This window comes from Panthera pardus, unplaced genomic scaffold (assembly GCF_024362965.1).
Source record: "Panthera pardus isolate Hobbes unplaced genomic scaffold, ASM2436296v1 HiC_scaffold_2, whole genome shotgun sequence".
In the NCBI taxonomy this organism is placed as follows: domain Eukaryota; kingdom Metazoa; phylum Chordata; class Mammalia; order Carnivora; family Felidae; genus Panthera; species Panthera pardus.
The window spans coordinates 120,210,292-120,233,474 of NW_026526765.1; the positions used below are offsets into that span (position 1 = coordinate 120,210,292).

At 44.3% G+C, this 23,183-nt stretch overlaps 1 protein-coding gene across 1 annotated transcript in view; it reads right to left on the minus strand.

Annotated features, from left to right (window-relative positions):
* The window catches only part of ARHGAP26 (Rho GTPase activating protein 26), a 422,696-nt gene that overhangs the window by 296,034 nt on the left and 103,479 nt on the right, over positions 1-23,183 (minus strand). Inside the window, 4 exon segments of the mRNA XM_019424560.2 lie at positions 4,081-4,191; positions 12,291-12,392; positions 17,896-17,967; positions 22,197-22,258. Coding sequence (XP_019280105.2) covers positions 4,081-4,191; positions 12,291-12,392; positions 17,896-17,967; positions 22,197-22,258 — 347 coding nt within the window.

Below are 23,183 nucleotides of genomic sequence, written 5' to 3' on the forward strand. Positions count from 1 at the left end.
ACACAGAGAGAAGACACCTTTAGAGCACCTTTACAGCAAGGAATGCCAAATACTGCCACCAAACTACCAGAAGCTAGAAGGAAGGAAAAATCATTTTCCTACAGGTTTCAGAGGGAGCATGGCCCTGCTGACACCTTGATCTTGGACTTCCAGCCTCTACAACTATGAGAACTCAGCACAGGCATGCTGACAGGATGCCTGTTCAGCAAGACAGATATACTCAGACTGATGTGTTACGAGATGCACTGTAGTGTCAGTGTCCAGATCCGACTGGGGAAGGGGGAAGCCCAAGAAAGGATCCAACAAATCAAAGGGAAAATGAAGACCTGCACTGGGGCAGAAGACCAAGGGCAGGAAGGTACAGCACCAAAAAGTATTTACAAGATACATCTCAGAAGATGCAGTGCCTGATGAACGCAAGGAATGAGCTCTCCTCAGCACTAGATTACTTTCCATTATGAAAACTCAGGGAATGTGGCTTCATCCTCAAGAAGGGAGTAGGTCATTATCTGCAACCCAAAATCTCCAGAACATTTAGTACTTCAATAAGAAAATACAGGCTTCTAGGGCACACACAAGAAAATATGGTTTAGATCCCAGAAGTCTGAATTTTCTTCTTTGGAATACTCAAATCTTGCTTCTTTTTCTGAAGGTCAATAACATCCTAGTACTTGAAGTTACTTTGTAAGAAACAAATGAACATAGTCAATATGCACAGAGGTCCCTTGAAAGGCTGGAAACCAACTACAACCCTGACTACAACCAACGCAAAATATGAATATCCACACCAGGTGCCCCAGCAATTTAGTTCAGTAAATTTCCTGCTGGTTTCCTTTCCACCTGTAAGCAATCAAATACTGTTTCGTACAGACTAACAACCAGACCATTCCAGTTCTGCCAGGTAGCAGATGTCACCTTGGGGAATAAATGTGCTTCCATTTCCCAATCTGAAAACAGATATAAAGCAGCAATTACCTACCCTCAGAGATAGTATAAGGGTAGGACGGCCGTATGGGGGTGAAGTGATTCTTAGCGTACGACACAGTTTGACCTAATCCTCAATTGTTATTTCATGGTCTTCTGTACAATCTCAGCCAGGGGTTCAAACTTAAATGTGTGACACGATCGCCATAGAGGGTTTGGTGAAATAGGGATTACTGGGCCCCACCCCCAATTTTGGGGTCTCGGCTAGAGCCTGAGAGTCTGCATTTCGAAGACTTTGACAACCACTGATCTAATCGGCGGTGTTTTGATCAATCTCTCCCACTATCCATAGCTCCTGAAGCAGTGACCAGCCCATAAACTGGTGGGTCGAGAAACGAGAGCTTCTGTAAAAGGAGTGAACATGCGAATTCTATATCCAGCCTCTCAACCACTCATTTAATTTCACTTTGGGCAAGTTCCTATCACTTTCTCTTCATTCTAATAAGGGGCCAGAAATCGTTTCTTATTAGCTCTCCAGGTGCCTCAGTGCACGGCCTACAAAACATCTGCAAACCGCCAAGGTTTTCCACTCTTCACATCCCTCAGGCACTTCCCCATATCCTCCCTCCTGTCCAACCTGCTACTGCACTGCTTGCTACCTTGGCGACCTCTCTACTACATCCACCTTGCTTCCCAAATGAGGCTCTGAACTCCTCAGACACAGCAGCGGGGTCTTCAGCCATTTCCCTGGTATTCACGAGGTAAACGCTTTCAGATTCACCAAGACTTTTTAGATTAAAACAGGCAGGCCTCGTTAGTATTGGCACTTGTCACATGTGCTCATCTGAGTGAGCACCTGGGTGACTGAAGCTTAGATATTCCTCTATCTTAGAATAAAAAAGTAATTGCTACCTGGGTGCCATTTAGGTTAGCTCCATTCTAAGCATCATACATGAGGAAACTGATTCCTCTTAACATCTTTATAGGGTAGGTGGTATTATTTTACTCCTTTTGCAGATGAGGAAACTAAGGCTCAGAGAACTAAGTAACCCAAGAACACACAGCTAGAATGGCTGGGCTGAGATTTCAGTTTAAGCAGTCTGGCTCTGGAGCCCTTACCAGTGATGTTTTACTGCCTCTCAAACACTCAAGATATGGATATACTACAAATGGGAGTCAGGAACTAGAAGGATTGTTCCTTGCAGGTTTCTTTAAAAAAAAAAAAAAAAAAAAGAAGAGGAAGAGGAAAAGGAAAAGGAAAAGGAAGAGGTGGAGGAGGAAGAGGAAAGCCCACCTAGATCAGCAGTCATCAGGCCAAGTCCAGCCTTAGCTGGGCTGAAACCCACACATTCATGAGAAATCAAGGTCTACTGCTCCAAGAGGTTCTGTGTTGTTACCCAGCAAAAGCTTACAGACACAGTATCTGATTCACGAGGAACACGTACTGGGAGATACAAGGGGACAACAAGAACAACAAAAACACCTCAAAGAAGTAAGATAGGCCAATTAAAACCCAAGACATCAAAAGCAAGCAATTGTAGAATACTATCATTGTGCACCTCAAGATTATTACAATCACTGTTGTTTTCCTCTAGAAATTCTGGTAAAATCAATTAAAAACATCCAACGCTAATTCTGTGACAGCATTTGAATGCCTGCCCAGACCACAGGAAATAGGCTTCAGTAAACCTTTCGCTGAAAAGCTGGCTTTAACACCTCTGTGTCCTAAGCAAGGAAATCAATAAGCTCATTTTCTCTGTAGGATGGCCTCCCCCACGACACAGACTGCAAAAACAAGGGGATTTTGACAGGAGACCGTGATAGAGACCACTACTAGACAGGAAGCTGGCTCTCAAGTTTCCAACATTCACATAAGAAGACTGAGGTAATTAAGGATATTAAAGAATTTGCCAGGGGTGCCTGGGTGGCTGAGTCACTTGAGCGTCTGATTTTGCTCAGATCATGATCTCACAGTTCAGGAGTTTGAGTTTCACATCAGGCTCACTGCCGTCAGCCTATCAGTGCAGAGCCCACTTTGGATCCTCTGTCCCCCTCTTTCTGCCCTTTCCCCACTTGCGCTCTTGCAAAAATAATTATTTTTTAAAAAGAAGAATTTGCCAGATGAGGTGGCTGAGAAGGAAAGCTCAAAATCCTAGTTCCAATACAGTAAAAAAAAAAAAAAAAATCTAAGTATCAGATTCCAAAGCCACCAGAGTCTGATAAAACTATTAGCAAGTTCACATCCCTAAAAAGCATCCCAGAATTTTATGAATTAGAAATGGAGCACAGAACACTCTTTACTAAAACAAGTGGTTATTTTCTCTCCGTTTCTTATAGTTTTATTGTTTGCTTAAGAAAATCACTTTCTGAAATCTAGGTAGGTAAGAGTCTTACTTCTACAGAGACTCCAGGCTTGGGTCTAAATCAGAGGCTGCATTTTTAGTGAAAAATGCAAGGTCTGCACGAGTTTGAAATTGAGGCCCATGTGCTCTCTCGGTGTTTCCATGACATTTTCGTACTGTGCATTCTGAGTGCAACACAAGGGCAGGGCAGCACTACCACTGCACAAAGCCACACCCATGCTAAGGTGGTCTCAACTAAAGCCAGACTGGTTTGCACACTACAACCTTTCTCTCCCTGCTACTCGGTTATAACCAACTACAGTGAGAAATCACTTTATATAGTACCTTTTAATGCATGGAAGGAGCGTGGAGGGGCTTTGAACTCCGCAGACAAAAAGAGGAATGTATCATGTACATTCCCCTTTTTCCTTGGGCAACTACTACGTTTGGATTATTTGAAGGAGAAAGGAAGGGGGAGGAAGGGGGTGGGAGGGTGGAAAGTTAAGGTGTAATCACTACTGTTGGGCAAGATCAACAGTCCTCCCCCTGCCCTACTTCCACCTAGAAACCAATTAGCACAACACAGCAGGGCCAGAGGAAGCACTATCACTTCTGCTCAGGTTGCCCAAGAATGGCCACAGGGGACAGTCCAGGGTAGACAGACTGACAAAGCACTGTGACTTAGCAGAAGGCACAGTACCAGGGCTGATCAACCTCTTCATCGGCAACTTAGAGCATTTTGTAATCTAGGCAGTGGAATGAGGACTGGAGGTCAAAGTGCGGGTATACCATTAAACCCTGAGCATCTACTTACCGGCTCCACGAACTCAAACATCTTTCTCTCTTGGACTTCCTGCACCTTGAAGACATACTCCAGGGATACTTCATAGAAATGCTGCCGGACCAAGTCCACTTGGCTGTCTGCCTGCAAACAAGTCAGAATTTAAGAGGAAAGTCAAGTCACTACCCAAGGAGAGCATTCAGCAAGCAGGCCACAAAATTCCTTGGAGATGGTTTTTATACACAATTCAGACAGCATGAAACAGACCTAAGACTAGTGACAATGTCCTAGGCACCATGTCCTTAGGTATACATATATTACGTGACATTATTCGCTCCTCATTCACTATAGTGACTTAATCCTCATCCAATTCCTAAAAAGAAGATATTCTCATTACCTCTAAGTGACAGGAGGAAAATGATGTCTGCTAACATTAAGGAACCTGAAGCAGCCAGTACAGGGCACAGTTGGGATTTTTGTGCTTGTGGATCTGCCTCCAAGACCCTTGATCATCTTTAAACTAGGAGGCTGTACCACCTCCCCACACCCAAGGGCAGACCTGGGTTCTAAAGAAGACAGATTTTTAAGGAGAAAAAAAGAAAACCTGCAGGGTTCTCCCCATCCCATTAGGAATGAACAAAACCAGCTGTTAGAGGGCAGGGGCCTTTAGGAAAGGACATTTCCACATGAGTTTCACCTATTTTCTTGTTTGTCAAGGGACAAACTGTCAGTTTACTTCAGCAGAGTAATTACACTATTCCATCTAAGCCTCCTTTCTCCGTCCATGCAGAGGGGGTGCTGCATAGGCCCACACATGCGTACAATCAAACCACTGATGCAGGATATAGACAGCAGGGGAGAAAATGAGCCTGGGTAGAATAACAAGATGCTATTAAGTACCTCAACTATCACTGTGAAGTTCATAACATTTCCACACTATTGCTATGCCACCTCACTGTTACAGTGAATGCACATTTCAATGACAAAAAATATTAGTATTTTTTAAAATTTTATCCACTTATTTTTTAGAGACAGTATGCACGAGCAGGGGGAGGGCAGACAGAGGGAGAGACAGAATCCCAAGCAGGCTATGCACTGTGAGCACAGAGCCCAACTGGGGCTCAAACTCACAAACCGTGAGATCATGCCCCTGAGCGGAAATCAAGAGCTGGACACTTAACCAACTGAGCCACCCAGGCGCCCCTTAAGATTTTTTAATAAAAATGAATATCCTGGTAGTGGGAAACAAACATCTGCCTTCTTTAGAAGTGACGGGGTGAGAAACCATTCTATAACATACTTCACAGAGACAGACAAAGCCCCCAAAGAAATACCTCTTCCAGTGTGCCTTTGTCAAGATCCCTGCAGAGGAAACTGGGGACATATTTCCCATTACACCAAATATGACACTGCTATCTTTCTATCTAAAGAACGTGGCAAATCATTCATTCATTCAACCATCATGCACAAAAAGAAATTTCCTTCATGGAACTCACAACATAGGGAAGCAAAAAGATTCTAAATAATTATGTCCATAAACAGAAAATTACAAACCCTGGTAAAGCACAAACAGCCCAGTCAACTCTCCTGTGAGCAACTTCCTCCTAGGTAAACATATTAACACATAGAAGCTAATTGGCTAAGTGCTGGGTGGGGAGGCAACCAAACACACACACACACACACACACACACACACACACACACACACACACACACACACACACAGCAAAGGGCTAAACTTGGGGGTATTTTCTAAGCCTCTAAGCAGGAGAAGCTGGTATTTGCGGACTGAGAGATCTTTACTTGGAGGCCCAGTTTCAGAAAGTGCTGTACCCTCCTTCCCCAGGTGTGGCTCTTCAGACCACTGGGCTGATCCCTTCCACCTGGGCTCCTGCCAGCTAAGCCCCATATGCTCCTGCAGCGTCTAATTTCCTCATAGTGCAAATCCAACACACTTACACCAGGGATGCATCCACTTCCCCTGACCACCCACACACCTCAAACATCCTCCTTGCTCAGGCTTGCCAACTGACACTCCAACTCAAGAAAGGGTCATTCTGGAAATTTGCAACGTGGCTCCTGCCATTAGGCAGCAATGGAGGAAACTCCTAGGAGACAGACAGCAGAGCCCGGCATCAGTCAGGGAGCTAACAGCCCAAACATCTGGGTTGGACTCACAGTTCTATCATTTTCTAGCTGGAGAGGCCTACTCAAGTCACTTATCCTCTCTGGGGCTCTTTCCCACACCTGGAGGTAGTATCCGCCCTTGCGAGAAAATGAGCTAAAGGATGTGAACAATTTGAAAGCCAAAAAGGGCTGTGTGCACATCTGCTGTTACTACCACCAAGCCCTTCAGACAGATGGCCTTCAGCTCCTCCCCCCTAAGTCAACCATGGGTCTCGGGGTGACTAAACTCCTTTCCTAACTAGTCTCCCTGCTTTCTTTCTCTCCCCAACCCCAATCCAGCCTGCACCCAGCAGACAGAAGAGCTTTCTTAAAACTGGAATCAGAAGGGGGTGCCTGGGTGGCTCTGTCGGTTAAGTGCCTGACTTCGGCTCAGGTCATGATCTCACGGTTCGTGGGTTCGAGCCCCGCATCGGGCTCTGTGCTGACAGCTCGGAGCCTGGAGCCTGTTTCAGATTCTGTGCCTCCCTCTCTCTCTGCCCCCACTCATGCTCGGTCTCTGTCTCCCTCTGTCTCAAACATGGTTTGCAAGACCCTGTGCGACCTGCCTCCCCGCCCCCCCAATGCATCCTCCCTATACTCCAGCCTCCCAGATTGACTCCCTGTCCCCTAACACTCCAAATACTTTGCAATTGGTGTTCCTTCTGCTTGCAAACCTCTTCTAAATATTTAGTTTTTTAAAACTTTAAGGCACCATAAGAAACTTTTACATTATGACCCAAAAAACATGCCTTATAATTTTCTTCTGTTCTAGCTTCCTCTATTCTATTTCATGACCTGACCCAGTAATTCAGATTTTTATGACACACAATTCTTAAAAAATACTTTATTTGAGAGAAAGACAGAGAGACAGAGGGAGAGGGAGCGGGAACAAGCGCAGAGGAAGGGCAGAGAGAGAGACAAAGAAAGATTACCAAGCAGACTCTGCGCTGATAGTGCGAAGCCTGAGGCCGGGCTCGATTCCGCAAACCTTGATGCCATGACCTGAGCTGAAATCCAGAGTTTGACCCTTAACCAAATAGGGTCCCGAGGTACCCCTAAAATATGTTATTTTTAAATAATTTCTACACCCAGTGTGGGCCTCAAACTCACAACCTTGAGCTCAAGAGTTGTATGCGCCACTGACTGAGCCAGCCAGGCACCCCAATACACGCACAACTTCAAGAACAGCGTCCTAGCTTTTCTCTTAGTGGTCCTTCTCATCCTTCTAGTTTCAATTCATTTGTTAACCTCTTTAGAAAAGGCTTTAGTGACCATGTTAATGTATATAAGGTAAAAAGCGCTGGGGTAACCTACCCCCCCCCCCAATTTATTTCCTTATCACTATGTAAAATTATTTTCAATGCTTTTCTCTGCCTGTGGCTCACCTACTGCAATAGAATATCAATGAGGGCAAAGACTTTGTCTCATTTTTCCACTTTTCTATCCCAGCTTCCAGAACATTGCCTGGCCCATAGTAAGCATTCAAGAGAAGCTTAAGGAATGAATAAATTGATCTCTACGTGGCCATCAGTGATCCAGTTCTCAGAAGAAATGCATAACTCCATACATTTCCACAGGAAAGAGAAGAAGAAATCCAATTAGAATGGTAGGTTTCTCGGGGCGCCTGGGTGGCTCAGTCTGCTGGTTGTCCGTCTTCAGCTCAGGTCATGATCTCACAATCCGTGAGTTTAAGCTCCGCGTCGGGCTGTGTGCTGACAACTCAGAGCCTGGAGCCTGCTTCAGATTCTGTGTCTCCCTCTCTCTCTGCCCCTCCCCCTCTCACACTTTCTCTCACTCTCAAAAATAAACATTTAAAAAAAATTTTTTTTAATTAAAAAAGAATGGTAGGTTTCTTTTGCCAATGCCTTTGCTCACCTGAGCCATAGAGCTCTTCACATCATTAGACCCCCTCCCCGCCCCACCCTACAATGGACTGGTAGGCCAGGAGTCCAGCCCACCTGGCAACCACTCAAGATGGTTTCCCTGCTTGTTACTTGAGAAACGGTTCATCTACCAGCTTGTCTGAGATGCACCAACCACTCTAAGGTTCTTGGAAACAAACACTGTCCTAGGCTCTAAGTTCATTAAAGCCGATCATTCATTTACTCTCCACGATACACTCAACACCTGAATGGACTCACAGAAGTATGCAATGAATATTTGTTAAGTGCATATTGTCTTTAAAGCTTCTTAGCCCTTGGAGAAGAAAAGTTAATTTACAAAAGAATCACCCACTAGATGGCAGTGTCATTCCACATCACTGCACTATAATTTTATTCACCAAATGTAGGGATTGGCTAGAATTTCAAAGTATTCAGTTCAGAGCTCTGCAATTAGGTAAGAATTCTGGATATTTAAAGAAAGTACATTTCATTAAAAGTGCAGTAGGTGTCTGGTAATATTTCCAAATTGATTTTTTAATAAATGTGAGAAAATCATCACTTAATAGCTGGAGGACCTTGAACAAATCCCTTGACCTCTGCAAGGAACCCAGTTCCTTCAAAAGTATTTCCAGTAGGTTCAATCAGAAGATTACCAAGGTCCCTCCTTCAGGTGGTGAATCCTATCTCAACGACACTGGCATTGAATAACAATGGCTGCCTAGCTGCCCAGCAACATCCCTCCCTCCCAAGGTAAAGAGGCAATTAGGAGAGTACAGTGAGTTCAAAGAGCTCCAGGGTCAGGGGCCAGGGTTCACAACCTCACTGACTAGCTATTGGCAGGCTACTGAACGGCGAGGGAATAAATCTGTCCCTCACAGAGTGGTTATAAGGATTTCAGAAGATTCCAAGTGCCTAACACAGTACCTAAAATAAGCATCAGTAAATATTTGCTGGCCTTATTGTTGTGGTCAGTGAAAAGTATTGTATCGTTTTTGTTGTTATAAGATTTTTATCAATTTAATTCAGCTCAGGCACAACTAAAAAGCAATGCTCAAGAATACCCGGACCTTAAAGAAAGACTTACAGCCCACTCCTTGCCCTCAAAGTACTTAGAAAGCGTAACAAGGTCAAAGACAAGCACACAAAGAACCACAAAAGAGTGTAATGTAGAAATGCCCACTAATACCTGTAACTGACAATGTCAGGGCTATAGAGTAAAAGTTGGTGTCCCTGCCAACATTCGTATGTTGAAACCTAAGCTCCAATGTGACAGCACATGGAGGTGGGGCCTTTGGGAGGTGACCAGGTCATAAGGATGGAGTCCTCATGAATGGAATGAGTGCCCTTATAAAAGAGACCCCAGAGAGCTCCCGGGTCCTTTCACCACATGACACCACATCAAGAAGAGTCATCTATAAGCTCTCACCAGATGCTAAATCTGCCAGTGCTACAATACTGGCCTTCCTAACCTCCAGAACTGTGAGAATTAAATTTCTGTCTCTATAAGCTGTCTCACCTATGGTATTCTCTTTTACTAGCCTGAACACACCAAGGCAGTGACGAAGAGTACCATTCAATTCGGGAACGGGAAATGGGGAGGAACAAGCCAGTCATAGGGATAATACTTTATATTTGTTTAGCAGCCATAACACACATCCCCATACATGAAATAGAGAGAACACATACTTTGTGTTTTACCAAAAAATGGAACTAAAAGATCAGAGAGGTGAGTACTTGCCCCAGGTCACACAGTGAAAACACCCAACAGCAGGCCTTGAAGTAAGGTATCACTTTCCCAGACAGTGCTCTGGGCTGACACTGTACTATCTTGGGGGGAGAGGATATTGGCATGGCTTTAGAAGAGTATGTTACAGTCATCCCAGACCAAGGAAGCAGCATCCAGGTATGGAGAGAACAGACCAGAAAAGCATCCTCACACTGCGGAATGCCATGCCTACAGACTAACTGTGCTATGGCCTGTCAACACCAACAGGTGGTAGAACAATCACACAGTTGTTCAACTCTCAATGACCCTGACTCACCTAACTGCTTAGGAACTGCAGAGCTGGCCACATCTGGTCATTGCAAGCTGCAGCCAAAAAGACTTTCCTTAAAGGTAGTTTCCAAACCCTAAATGCTAAATGACTCTAAGAAGGGTAACTCACTAAACAGTGAGGGCATCAGGACAGATCCTAATTTATCATGGATAATTGCATATTCTTGGGTATCTTCCAGTGCCCATACCCCCCACACAGCTGGGATCCCATCCAAGGAATTAAGTACTTTATATACGATCCAGTGAAAATAGGTTCTCTTTAGCCTTCTCCAGCACATCTGACAAGATTCACCTGAGGAGCTAGGCTACCTTCAAGAATCACCTCCCCATGTGTTTGCTCCTTTTTCCCTAGCCAGGTAGGAAATCTTCCAGAACAGGTTAGTGTTTTCTACTTTTCACACCAAGTACTCAGTTGCTATAAGCTGGCTGACCGGCCAAGAACTGATCTGCAAAGCCCATTACAAACACTTGTTGCTGGCAGTGTTGTTGACTCCTCTTCATCATTTACACAATTGGTTTAAACTTGCATTTCAAAGCAAAGGGCTCTGAGAGCAAGACATTCCTAACTGAGGATGTGCAACAAATCGGGTTGGGAGGGGTTCAGACTCCACCATCTCCTATGTTATCTTCATTTTTCATCCTTTAAACATATGATCTTCATATTAACTTTCATGTGACAGAAGCACTGCATGGTATTTGCTCAAAAACAAAGTAAACTGAAGAATGAAGGCTAGCTTGACAAGTGTCCATCGAATGATGAACGGATAAAGATGTGGTACACACACACACACACACACACACACACACACACACACACACAATGGAGCATTACTTGGGCATTAGAAAAGATACCTTGCTATTTTCAATAATGCAGATGGAGCTACATACAGAGTGCAATGCTAAGTGAAATAAATCAGAGAAAGACAAATACCATATGATTCTACTCATGGTATTTAAGAAACAAAATAAATGAGCAAAGGGAAAAAGAGAGAGAAGCCAAGAAACAGACTCTTAACTACAGAGAAGAAGCAGATGGTTACATGGTGGGAGGTAGGTGGGGGGATGGGTGAAATAGACAATGGGGGTTAAGGAGTGCACTTGCTGTGATGACCCCTGGGTGATGTATCAAAGCACTGAATCGCTATATTGCGCACCTGAAACTAATACCACACTGTATGTGAATTAACTGGGATTTATATTTAAAACTTAAAAAAAAAAAAAAAAGAATGAGGGGCTAACTTGGAAGTCACAACCTCTCTTTACCACATACCTGAGAAAGGTGAAGTAAATCGTTAAGAGTTAAATAAAATGACATCCATGTAGTCAACTTTGGAGTTCCACTATAACCTGCTCGGTCTTCCAGAAACCACTCCCTTACCATGCAAGTCTCCATGAACTAAATGAGAATTATGACAGATCCATGGTTGCAAAGTTAACTTATCTTTCCAAGTGAATTACTCTTCATGCCAATCCAGAAAGTCCTAGGGCAGGCCACATAATTTATCTCTTGTGAAACAAAGTTACCAAAGCGTAAAACATATGAATGACGATAAAATCCTGCTTAAAGAAAAAGAGACAGACAGAGAGAGAGAGAGAGAGAGAGACAGACAGACAGAGAGAGAGGGAAACAAAGACACAAAGAAAGAGAAGGAAGACTGCTGTAAAGTGCCAATGGAAATATTTTTTAAAAAAATAGTAACAATAATATTGGAGGAAGAAAAAAGTGTTTCAGATGCTGACTTTTCAAATCAGTGATACAAGGCAGGAAGTCAAAAAGTAAAGCAATAGGGTACAGAACCAAGGTAAAGGGTGAGACAAACAGGAAAACACAAAATTTCAGTTTGAAAGAAGTACATTTCAGTGCTCAAGCCTGCCCCACAAGGAGGTGAGTGACGTTGACCAGCAGTATGTGCTCCCGCCCACCTGGTAGGTTGGACAGCCACAAAAGGAGTGTTGTGGATGTGAAGATACAAAGGGAATCCAGGCATTAGGCATCTGATGAGGGATCGGGGTCAAGCTCCTGGTTTCTGAGGCCACTTCAAACCCTAGGATTTTCTGGCAAGGAGGAATGGGCACATATTCTACAGCAACACATAGAAATTAAACACCTTGTTCAGGATATTAGTGAAGTTTCTTACCTCCTGAAGCTGAGATTCTTTCTTCTTAGAAGACAAATTCAAGTGTTTTTCTAAGACACCACAATACTTTTCTGTCTCCTTGTCATACTTCTTTTTGGCTTCCTGGCAAAAAGAAGACAGGAGGGAAAGAGTAAAACGTTGCAGGAATAAAAGCAACCTTGTCAAGACCTGCCGGCTCAATTCCATAGGTCACCATTCCTTCAGACCCAGAACAGCCAACTACCCATCTCTTCCTTCTCTTCAAATAATGCATATTAAGTCAAACCAACCCTCCATCAACACACAGACCGACGGGTATGAATGTCTATCACAGAAGACAATGCCAGAGGCAAGGTAAATACCAGTATTTAATAGTGGCAAAGCCAGGACTCCACTTTCTAAGAACCTCAACGGTGAAAGAGAAATGTCTAATTTCTAATTCAAAGGATGTTCAAGGCCAAATAAAGGAGCAAAGTTACCTATGAAGCTAATCCCAAAGCAGTAAGACCTACTTAAAGCTTAAATCGGACCAATCTAGGGTAAGGGCAGATTCAGCTTTAACAGCAGTCAAAAAGTACTTAATATATAGACCTAAATATTCCTGGGCACAATACTGAACACACGTGGGTCTCTGAACTGAAGAGTAATTCAAATGAAAACAAAGACAACAAATGTGTTCACAGCAGCATCAGTTATAAAAACAAACAAAAAGGCAAAAGCACATCACTGCCCAGATACAGGGTTTCAGATAATTAAAGGGTGGGACATCCAATAAATGGAACTAGGAAGGCTAGGTGGTCATATGGCAAGCTGCTCATAATGTAAGGGAAAGTATTAGTATCATGATATGAACTTGGTGCATCCTACGTAGAATGTATCTACCTACAGACAAAGATTAGATGGAAAGATAAACGAAAATAATCAAGTTAAGAAAATGGGATAATGGGTGATTTTCTCCCTCCATTTGGGAAATTTTTATTTGCCTACATTAATAACTTTCAAAATGAAAAATAATATAAATATCATAACACACATAATCCCTGCCTTCCCACCAAATCAGTGAGTCACCGAGATTATACTTTTATCTCCCATTTTACGGAGAAGAAAACTTAGATACATGGAGGTTAACTTGTACAAAGTCATAGTGACAGCTGGGATCCGAGGTCAGGGCAGGCTGCCTCCAAAGCCCACCCTTCAACCGCACTTCAGACACATGTTCAGGGGCAGTCTCTCTTCCTTCCACTTTCTGGGGGGCTGGAGGGGGGGGGGATGGCAAGCAAGGGGGCTGGAAAAGGCTGACACTGGCTTGAAGACAGGATCAACTTCACTAAGCGCATTATTCTTACTCCTTACTCAGGCAGAACCTACACCAAGTATTTTTCTGCAACTCCAAGGGCTCCAAGAGGAGAAAAACTTTTGCAGCCAGGTAAGGAAATGCAGAGACATCTCCATTCATTCCACAAAGATAGAAGAAGCAATCACTCTGTGTCAGACGCCTGAAGCCACTGGAAATACAAAGTAGAAGTGGTCCCAAGCCTCATGGGGGGAATGTTCAAGTAGAAGGACAATCAACCAGGAAACACAGAAATAGCTTAATTATAGACTGCAACAAGTGCTATGAAGGAAATAAGGTGCACTCAGTCCACAGACAGGGTCCTCAAGAATGTGAGCTAAGACCTGCTAATCATATGAGGGACAGGGTGGAGGCTTCTAGAGCACAAGACCAGTACCAATGCTCTGGGCAGAACACTGGGCAAGCCTAAGTGGGACAGGTGACAGAAATCACCGAGAAGCTCCCACCTGAAGTCCCGGAAATCCCAGGCCATGTCAGAACACTATTTATCTGGTCAAAAGCGAGATTCTAAGCCTCTCAACGCGGGCACAGTCATCACATACCCTTTTTAGCAGACATGTATCCACCTCTACATATCTGAATTTTGCTTGAAAGACTACTTATACCTAAGAACAACTCAACATGCAGAACCAAGTGAGGAAAAAGCCTGGGGAGATACTACTCCTTCAAATTTGAGGAAGGGTACAGGCTACACATTGACTAAAGCAACTCTTTCCTTTGTAGAAACCGGCAACTTTGACCTGGGGCTCCCATTCCACTTAATGCTTGCAGATCCACTCCAGCAACCTGTCAGAAAGCCCCCAAGGAGAACCCTGTGCTGGGCTAGCCCAGCTGGCCAGAGGTGAGAAAAGGCCAGGGAACATGAGTCACCAGCATTCTGTGACTTTTTGGCAATTCAAGCTGCCGCATTCCATGTTCAAGAAGACAGCCAGAGCTAAAGAGAAAGGGAAGCAGTTTCTGTCCTGAAAAAAACAGCAACAGGACAGCCAGGGAGTAACTCTACAAAGATTTAGATAACACTCTTAAGATGGAAGAGTGGTATTCATGACTGACTCAGGTAGGAGGCGGTGCTCGCCTCCCAGGGAACCTACTGTCAGTGGCTAAATGGAGAAAAGACAGAGTTAGAATCCTGTAAGTTATTCCCAACTTCTCATGGACTGACTCTAAACAAATCACTGCCCCCCTCCAAAACTGGGTTCCCTCATCTATAAACTGATGGGGGCTCAGGTTCAGGTTTCCTCTTTCAATTCAGAGGCTAACAAAATAGGAATAAAAACAGCCACCTCCTCATTGACCTATTAGGATAAAATGAGATTAACCATAGACAGTGCTTAGCAGAGGGCGCAGCACACAGAAAGTGCACAATAAAATTCAGTAAAGATGATGATGGCGGCAGTGATCACAGTAGCCATGGTGGTAATGGCAGTCATCAGACTCATCATCTGAACATACCTCTTCCTTATCAAGAACACTACTTGCTTCCCATGCCCCGCTGTCCCGTGAAGGTAAGCCTTCATGGCACCTACCGCAATTTGGAATTACGTTTATTTATTAGCTTTTTGTTTCATGTCGTTCTCTCTAGTCACACCATGAGCACAGTACGTCTACACTTGCTCTCCATCATCCTGGGACCAGGCACAGAGTAAGTGCTCATGTATTTTTTTTTTTAATTAATGAACTGTGTGTACTGAATCTAACAGCTAACATCAAAGGACTATACGACAGGCACTGTTCTGAGCACTTACCTGCATTCGCTTGTCTTCCTCCTAAGAACTCTCGGAGGTAACTATTATCACTGTCTCCATTCTACAGATCGGGAAATGGGTATGAAGAGGTTCAGCTACTCCCCAAGTTGACATGCCAATGGCATCAGTGAGGTTAGGGCCCACTCTCACCATTGCTCTCTAACTTGTTTTACTTTCACTGCAGTGCCCGGCGCTCCAAATGCACCTCGGCTGTCAGAAAAACAAACTCCCCCAAACTCAGAATTCTAAACACAGGGTCAAGGTTATGCCAAGCTCAGGGTCATGACCTGCTGCAGGCCAGCTACCTCTGCAGCAGAATGCCCAGGAGTCCTCCTCCCTGGCAGCCTTCACATCCAACACTAAATTCTGCTTCTTGGAAAGTAGCAACAGGTTGTTACAGCAACCGAAGCAGCACCAGAATGGGGAGAAAGGGTAATTTTAGCCCCACAGAGGCAGAGTTCAGAAACTTCCACTTGGCCGCTCAGGAGCCCTGGCTGGCTCTTAGGTATTCTTCAGTCTGCTCCCAAAACTGCCTGGTAAAGAGTTTGTTTCTTTGCTTTCTCTTAAAGGTACACAATCCTAGGATATAAATGTATGTATATGAGAAAAAGAAATGACCAAAGGAGAGGGAGGGGAAATCATCCCCAAAGGCATTACACTGTTTAACAAGAAGGAGAGATTAGAGTACGCGAGAGGCAACATGTTTTGATGAGCTATGATTTTATTTGAATTCTTTTATTCTCCTATTTCTCACCATCTACAGCCCCACCTCTACCGCACTTCTGGAAAAGTACCTGCTGCTATCATTAAGATCACTGGTATTACCCAAGAGTAGTCCACTCAGAATCCTGCTCCTCCTCTATGCCAACTCTGGGCTTTCAGGAACCCCGAAGGCAGGGCTGAGGGCAGAGGCCAGAGTAAGAAGGCTGAAAAGATTCTTGGAAAGAGAACTCGATAAATCGGTCTGTCTGCTCTGCTGCTGTCTCAAAGCTCTTCAGAACGTCCAGAACCACCGCCATCTATTATCATGAACAGGAAGCACAGGTCCCAAGGCCACTAAAGTGAAGGTCCCTGGGCCTACACACATGAGAACCCAGGGAGGGACACTCATGGCAAACTCAAAATCTTAGTGGAATTAGACTCCCTTTGAATTATATATTCCGTAATCTCTGATACAAAACCCATGAGCTCTAATCTTCATAAATGTAAAGCATAAAACTAGTAGAAAGTGACTTAGAACTGGAAGAAAAATCTTTGCTATGGTCTGTCCTTCAAACTACAGTCAACCATCCCTCTGAAGAACCCTGACTGAACGGCACATTTCTTTGCAGACCCTCATCATATTCGTTTTCAGAAGCAGATGTGCTTAGGTGGGGAGGTGGGGTGAGGAGACAGATCCCACTTTGTTGTATTTCAGTTATCTTTCTCCCACGTACAGGCACCTACTTCTCAAGGCCATTTCACGACTGAGTCAAATCTAAGCATGCTAGTAGGTGAGTGATGTTGCCCAAAGCTCCCTGCAGGTGGCGCCAGCTGAAGGATTCACAGTTGCAGAAAAACAGGAAGAAAATGTCAAAAATCCTTTTGCTTTCATTGATTCCAGTGAAAACACTTTCCCTGCAGGTGGCCTCTAACACTCTACTGAAGGTCAAACTAGCTAGGATTTCCTGGTGATTTCTCACAGGGCAGGGGAACCCTGGAGAATCTACCTTTTAAAAATGAACAAGGGGCGCCTGGGTGGCTCAGTCGGTTGAACATCCGACTTCGGCTCAGGTCATGATCTCGCCATTCGTGAGTTTGGGCCCCGCGTCGGGCTCTGTGCTGACAGCTCAAAGCCGGAGGCTGCTTCGGATTCTATGTCTCCCTCTCACTCTGCCCCTTCCCCACTCATATTCTGTCTCTCAAAAATGAATAAACGTTAACAAAAAGTAACAATAATAATAAATAAAAAATAAAAATGAACAAGATTCTCTTCACAGTCTTCTCAGGGACTGACAGAATCAGCCAAATTTTAGCTGCAGTCCTTCGCCATCAGCGCTAACAGATTGGGACCTAGGAGTTGAAGCAGTCCTGCTTTTTGACCTGCACAATGTAAAAGATGTACTTTTTTAAACTAGGAAATTTCAAAGAAAACTATGACTTTTCACTTTCTCTTGAAAAATGTCAAGATCTAGCAACAAAGGGCCCATTTTCAAACACAGCAAAAATGAGCTGTGTCCCTCCCCACCACTTCGGGGCCCCATCTGCAACCCAGTCTAGGCTCTGAGTCCTGGGTGTCCACAGTAAGTGCATTTCCACGTTGTCCAAGCACAGATGTATCTACTAACACAAGGAGGCATGGTTTCTACCTTTGCATGATTTATGAACTAGCACAAACCAATTAGGTAACAAAATGCTAGAATGACTGCTCTGGGGTTTGACCACATTCAGTCTTACTTCAGACACTTGGGAATAACAGATGAGCCGCTATAAAATCCAAAAACAAGGCTGCCCTAAAATCCAAGAACAAAGTTTGTATAATTCTCACCTTGGCAGCCCCAATCTGCTCCTTTCGAAACTTCTCCAAGGGAGTGATGAGCACCTCGCTGGCATTCTCAATCTGGTGAGGAGAGAAACAGAGCAGGGGAGTTGGGGGGGACACGTAAACACAAAAGCAATGATCAGTTAAGAATTCCTTCCGTGTCTCACTTTAAAATTTGAGTAAGCAACACTGTGCAGGTGTTGACTGTTCACGATACGTGAACTGAAAGCACGTCAGATCAAAATCTAGTCATCATCTCCAAACACGGAATTCTTCCCATGTGTGACTCACTCTTTACAGTGAGGACCTCTAAAACGGTAAGCAACCACGTGAAGGCAGAGGGGAGCTGGTGACAGGGCAGGATCTAAATTTCAGCCTTAAGTGACTTCTTGTAAAGGCCAATTGACCAAGTTACATTTAAGTAGATATATTTTGGACAGATCAACATTGAGTCTAGGTTAAAAACAAGAAACACCTGTGGACATGCAATGGCATGAACACCTTCTAAGCCAGACTTTGTGTATTCCTACCAGTACTGGACTAGGATCAGGACATTTGTGCCTCCAGGCCACGGCTGCCTCTCACCTTCACCCCAAGCACTCATCCCATCAGGTCCTGCACGCAACAATACCATCACCCCAAGGCACCTCAAATGCAACAAAACTTGTTCCACTTCCAAGTTTTGGCAGTTAGCCATTTCCTCAGACGCTGGATCCCTGAATTCTCTTGTGGACAACTTATTTCTTATTCTAATTCAGGTTTTGGCCTGAAGGTCACCTCTTTAGGGAGGCCTTTCCTGATCACCAGCATATTCCAAAGCAAACTTCTCACTACCTCACCACGCGTTTTCTTCAGAAGACATAAGCCAACTAAAGTTTTCTAATTTACCAATACACACACACACGCGCGCACACACACACACACACACACACACACACACACACACACACCATCTTGCAAATGCTCACTTGCCCGCCATTCTCCTCCAAACACAGAAAGGTGCTGAAACAAAGGAGCACTCAAATATTTTTCATTGACTAAATCAATGAATGATCTCTTGACTGGCTGCCAACTGTGTGACCACAGGCGAAGCATTTAACCTCTCTGGGCTCTCATTTCCTAATGTGCAAAATGAGTAGGCTGGATTGTTCCAGCTCGAAGATTCCATGGTCTGTTCGAAGGCAGCAAAATATTTTACAATCTTTCCTTTTAAGTCATTCACTGCTTACTCGTCGCTCAACTAATTATTTCAGGAATCTTGTCCCAACAAAGGATTATTTTCCTAAATCACATGTGCATCCATCACAATGAAACCAACAGAGTAAATGCCAGAAGCCATAGATGGACACAGCCAAGAATTAAGTAAGCAATGTGAGGGATAAAAGGTGGCAAGTCTCCAAATTTACTGCCATTTGCCTTTTTCTCAATTTTGAGAGCACTTACCTCAGAAGAGAGCATTTTAACATGAGGGTCGCAATGTTTAACTTGTTTGCTTTTTATTATTATTTGATGTTGCTTAATGGGCTCCCTCACTTAAATCTTCCACAAATCAAGCACACAGTGGTGTGCTGAGCCAAGTTAGCATACACTTGAGCCAAGAGCACAAGTTAGCATACACTTGACAGTAAGTTATATTTTTTCAAGAAAAAGTAAACTTAACAACAACAAAAATCCCAACGTCCAGGCTGTATCTCAAACCAATGAAATCAGAATCTCTGTACTCTGTCCCAGGCATCAGTACGTTTTAAACTCCCCGAGTTGTTCCAATGGGCATCCACAGCTGAGAATCTAGCCTTAAGGAGAAGCACCCCCCTCCCCCCCGCCCCCCCCCCCCACACACACACACGAAAGCACGAACTACACCTGGGAAACAGGACGCCCAAGACCTTGCCCCATTCCTTCTACTGCTTGCTATCAGACTTCACAAGACCTCAGTGTTCCCATCTGGCCAACGAAAGACTACAGATAGTGAGAAATAAGGTTTTTCTGGGTCTAAGATTCTATGACTGTGTTATTTCCACTCCGGTCTAAGCACTGCACTGATACTGATGACACAGAAGCCCACTCTATGCTCTTCAAGAACTCACATTTACTATGGGACAGACACATGCAGTGATTATCAGACACAGTGGAGAATCAGATACATGAACCAGATACTACGAAAATACAAAGGATGGCCAAATATCCCAGAGAGTCAGAGAAGTCTTTGCAGAGAGGTGCGGCTTTGGGAAGTTGAGCTGAATTGATGAGGCTGTCCCAGGATAAGGAGATAGGGAAGGGGCTTGAGATGGCCAGATACTCGGATGCACATGGCAGAAAACTCAGTTCACAGACATTAATAATAAAATTGCAGAGGCAAGCTGAAGAGTATAATCCAGTCATTGTTCCCTTACCACGGGCCATGGCAATCTGCAGGGTATTCATCGAGATCTGCTCACCACACCCCCCACCCACAAATACTGACTCGGCCAAGAATCAGACTCAAAAGAATCGCTTCCCTTTCTCAGGCAGTAGCACGTGTACAAACACACAAGCTTTCCCCTGCCTCCACCCACCACCAACCTTGCTGCAGCTACCAGCCTCCTGATTCTGATGCAAGCACCCAAAAATGGGCCATCAAAGTCAACAATGTCTCTCTGTCCAGGGCAGAAGGTGAGAACTTCCGCTCTGTGGGGAGTTTCAAAGAAATTCCCACATTCTTCAGTATAACACAAATGTGCGTTTGAATCCAAACTGTGACACTTTTTAACTACGTGACCTTGGGCATGTTAATTAACCATTCGAAACCTCAGTATCTTCATCTAGACAATGGGATGATATAGATACCACTTCACAGAGTCATCATGCAGGTTAAAATTAAAAATGCGTGCATACACGTCTTGGTCAAGGCTATGAACTGAATAACATCTCCTCAAAATTTATATGGCGAAGCCCTGACCTCTGTGAAATTAATTAAACAAAGATAAACAAAGAGGCCATTAGAGTAGGTGGCTCTAATGTTATAACAGCCTACATAAGCAAACCAAACCCCAAGGGCATAAATCTCTCAAGGCTAAGAAGTGGGAGACCAATTAGGCATTCCCAAGTAAGACAAAAGCTGAAGCTATGGCCAATCAAATAATTAACTTGCTACTTCCATTTGTTCGCTATAAAAGTCTTTCCCTTATACTTCCTGCCAGTGGAGGGTCCCTAAACATATCCAGTTTGGTGCTGCCCCGTTTGAACCAATTTTTCTTTGAATAAAGTCGTAAAAATATGATATGCCGCAGTTTATCATTTAAAACTCCCAGGATGACAGTATCTGGAAATTGAGCCTTTGGAAGTAATTAGGTCATAAAAGTGGAGTCCTCACAATGGGATTAGTGGCCTTGTAAGAAAAGATGTAAGAGCCACTCTCTTGTATTTAAGGATATGGCAAGAAGGTGGCCAAGGGCCAGCCAGGGAAAAGGTCCTCACCAGGAACCAAATCAGTTGGTTCCTTGATCTTTGACTACCCAGTCTCCACAACTATGAGAAATGAATATTTGCTGTAAAAACCACCCAGCCTATATTTTGTTCTGGCAGTCTAAGCAGATGAAAACACACTTAGTCTCAAATGATCAGTTTTAGCATGGGAAGAGAGGGAAAAAGTTTGCTGACAGACTCTTCCCTGGGCCTCTGGAGCACCACCGCTTAGGGACAAGTCCCCCTAGGGACCAACTGCCATGAGGCCAGCAGGGGGATTTCGGTTCAGGCTTCATTCTTGAGATCTTACTGATACAGAGAGAATGCAAAAGAACTTTTCACGGATGTGTTATCTGTTATCTATTGATGCCAAACCTCATCAGAATAATTTAGAATACAGAAGGTATCTCTTAAGAACCTAGAGATCAGCATTTGATTCTTCAGTTTGCACAGTGCCCCCTTTGTAGAATTTCTTGTGATTGCTATCATTTAGTTAGTGCCCATTTACTCGGTGCATACTATAGGGCAGACACTGGGTTAGGTGTTTCAGAATAAGAAGTGAAGGAGTGACCCCTGCCCTTCAGGAGCTCTTAGATACATTTAATAAGATGAGAATGGGGGGGTGTGGAGGGGGGCAGAGTGTGACACCTTCGTTCCCACCCTGCCCGTGGGAATGGAAGGCCTTCCAAAGTTAAATAATTCAAAAGATCCACCCATAAGTCATACCTTACAGGTACACCTTATAGTCAATCTTTGGGAGTTCAACAACGTGGTCCTAAGTTGTCCACAGTAATCCCTTGACATGTGTGAAAGGCTGACATGACCACACTGTATGGGACAAAGAGCAGCCTGGCCATACTCACCATCCGTATCCGTTCATCTTCAAGATTCCTGAGGACAGTGGCAAACTCCTGCAAAGACCTTGCTGGAAAAGAGAAAGTGCCATGAGAGGGACATAGACAAATGGGCCTTTGGGAGCCTTTCCAGGTACAGTTAGTATGTTATGGAATGAAATCCCTTGGCACATGCAGAATCCTAAAGTCAATTGCTTCCCAAGGCTCTCCCCTTATCTTTTCATCATTAACCATCCAGGATGACCCCTGGACGCAGGTTAATTTCACCTGGCACTCTAGCTAGGAAAGGATTTCCTTCAAAAACCTGCCTGTTCCTGACACTACCCAGGACTGATGAGATGCTGGCTGGCTCCCAGACTCTCGGCTGGAAGGGGCAGAGTTCCGCTTAGGAGTTGAAGGATTTCCTGCCCAGGATGTGACCCCTTCAACCTTGGTTGTGGGGCTGCGTCAGAAACCAACCTTTCCTCTGGCACCCGAACTACACCAGTGTAGCTCACAATGGAAGCCACATCTCCGGTTTCTCCCTGGATTCCTCCTCCTGAGTCTTCAAGCCACTTATTAATACAATGCAGTGTGCAACGTGGTGGTCAGACGTAGAGAGTCTCCTTCACCAGAATTATTCCCAAAGGCAACAGGCACTAGGTGCAACAGCCCTGAGGATATTCAGGACAAAGGTGGAGTCTTGGGAAAAGTACCCATGTATTCAGCAGTTACTATAATGATGCATTTTCACTGCTCTCATCTATCGTCCCAACTGCCTTTGCTCATGCCCAGATCGTGGCACTCTGCGTGACAACAGGGGATTCAATAAGCATTTGACAACTTTCTTCAGTTTAACTCTCTCAATCCTTGCTCACTCCATGGAACTAACCAAGACGCCCAATGTAAGAAGAGTCAAGTACAGTGACTAGGCCCTGCCAAAGACAGACATCTTGACATTGCAAATCATCTGCACACAGCATGGTAATCAACAGTAACCCCACCCTCAGCCTCTGG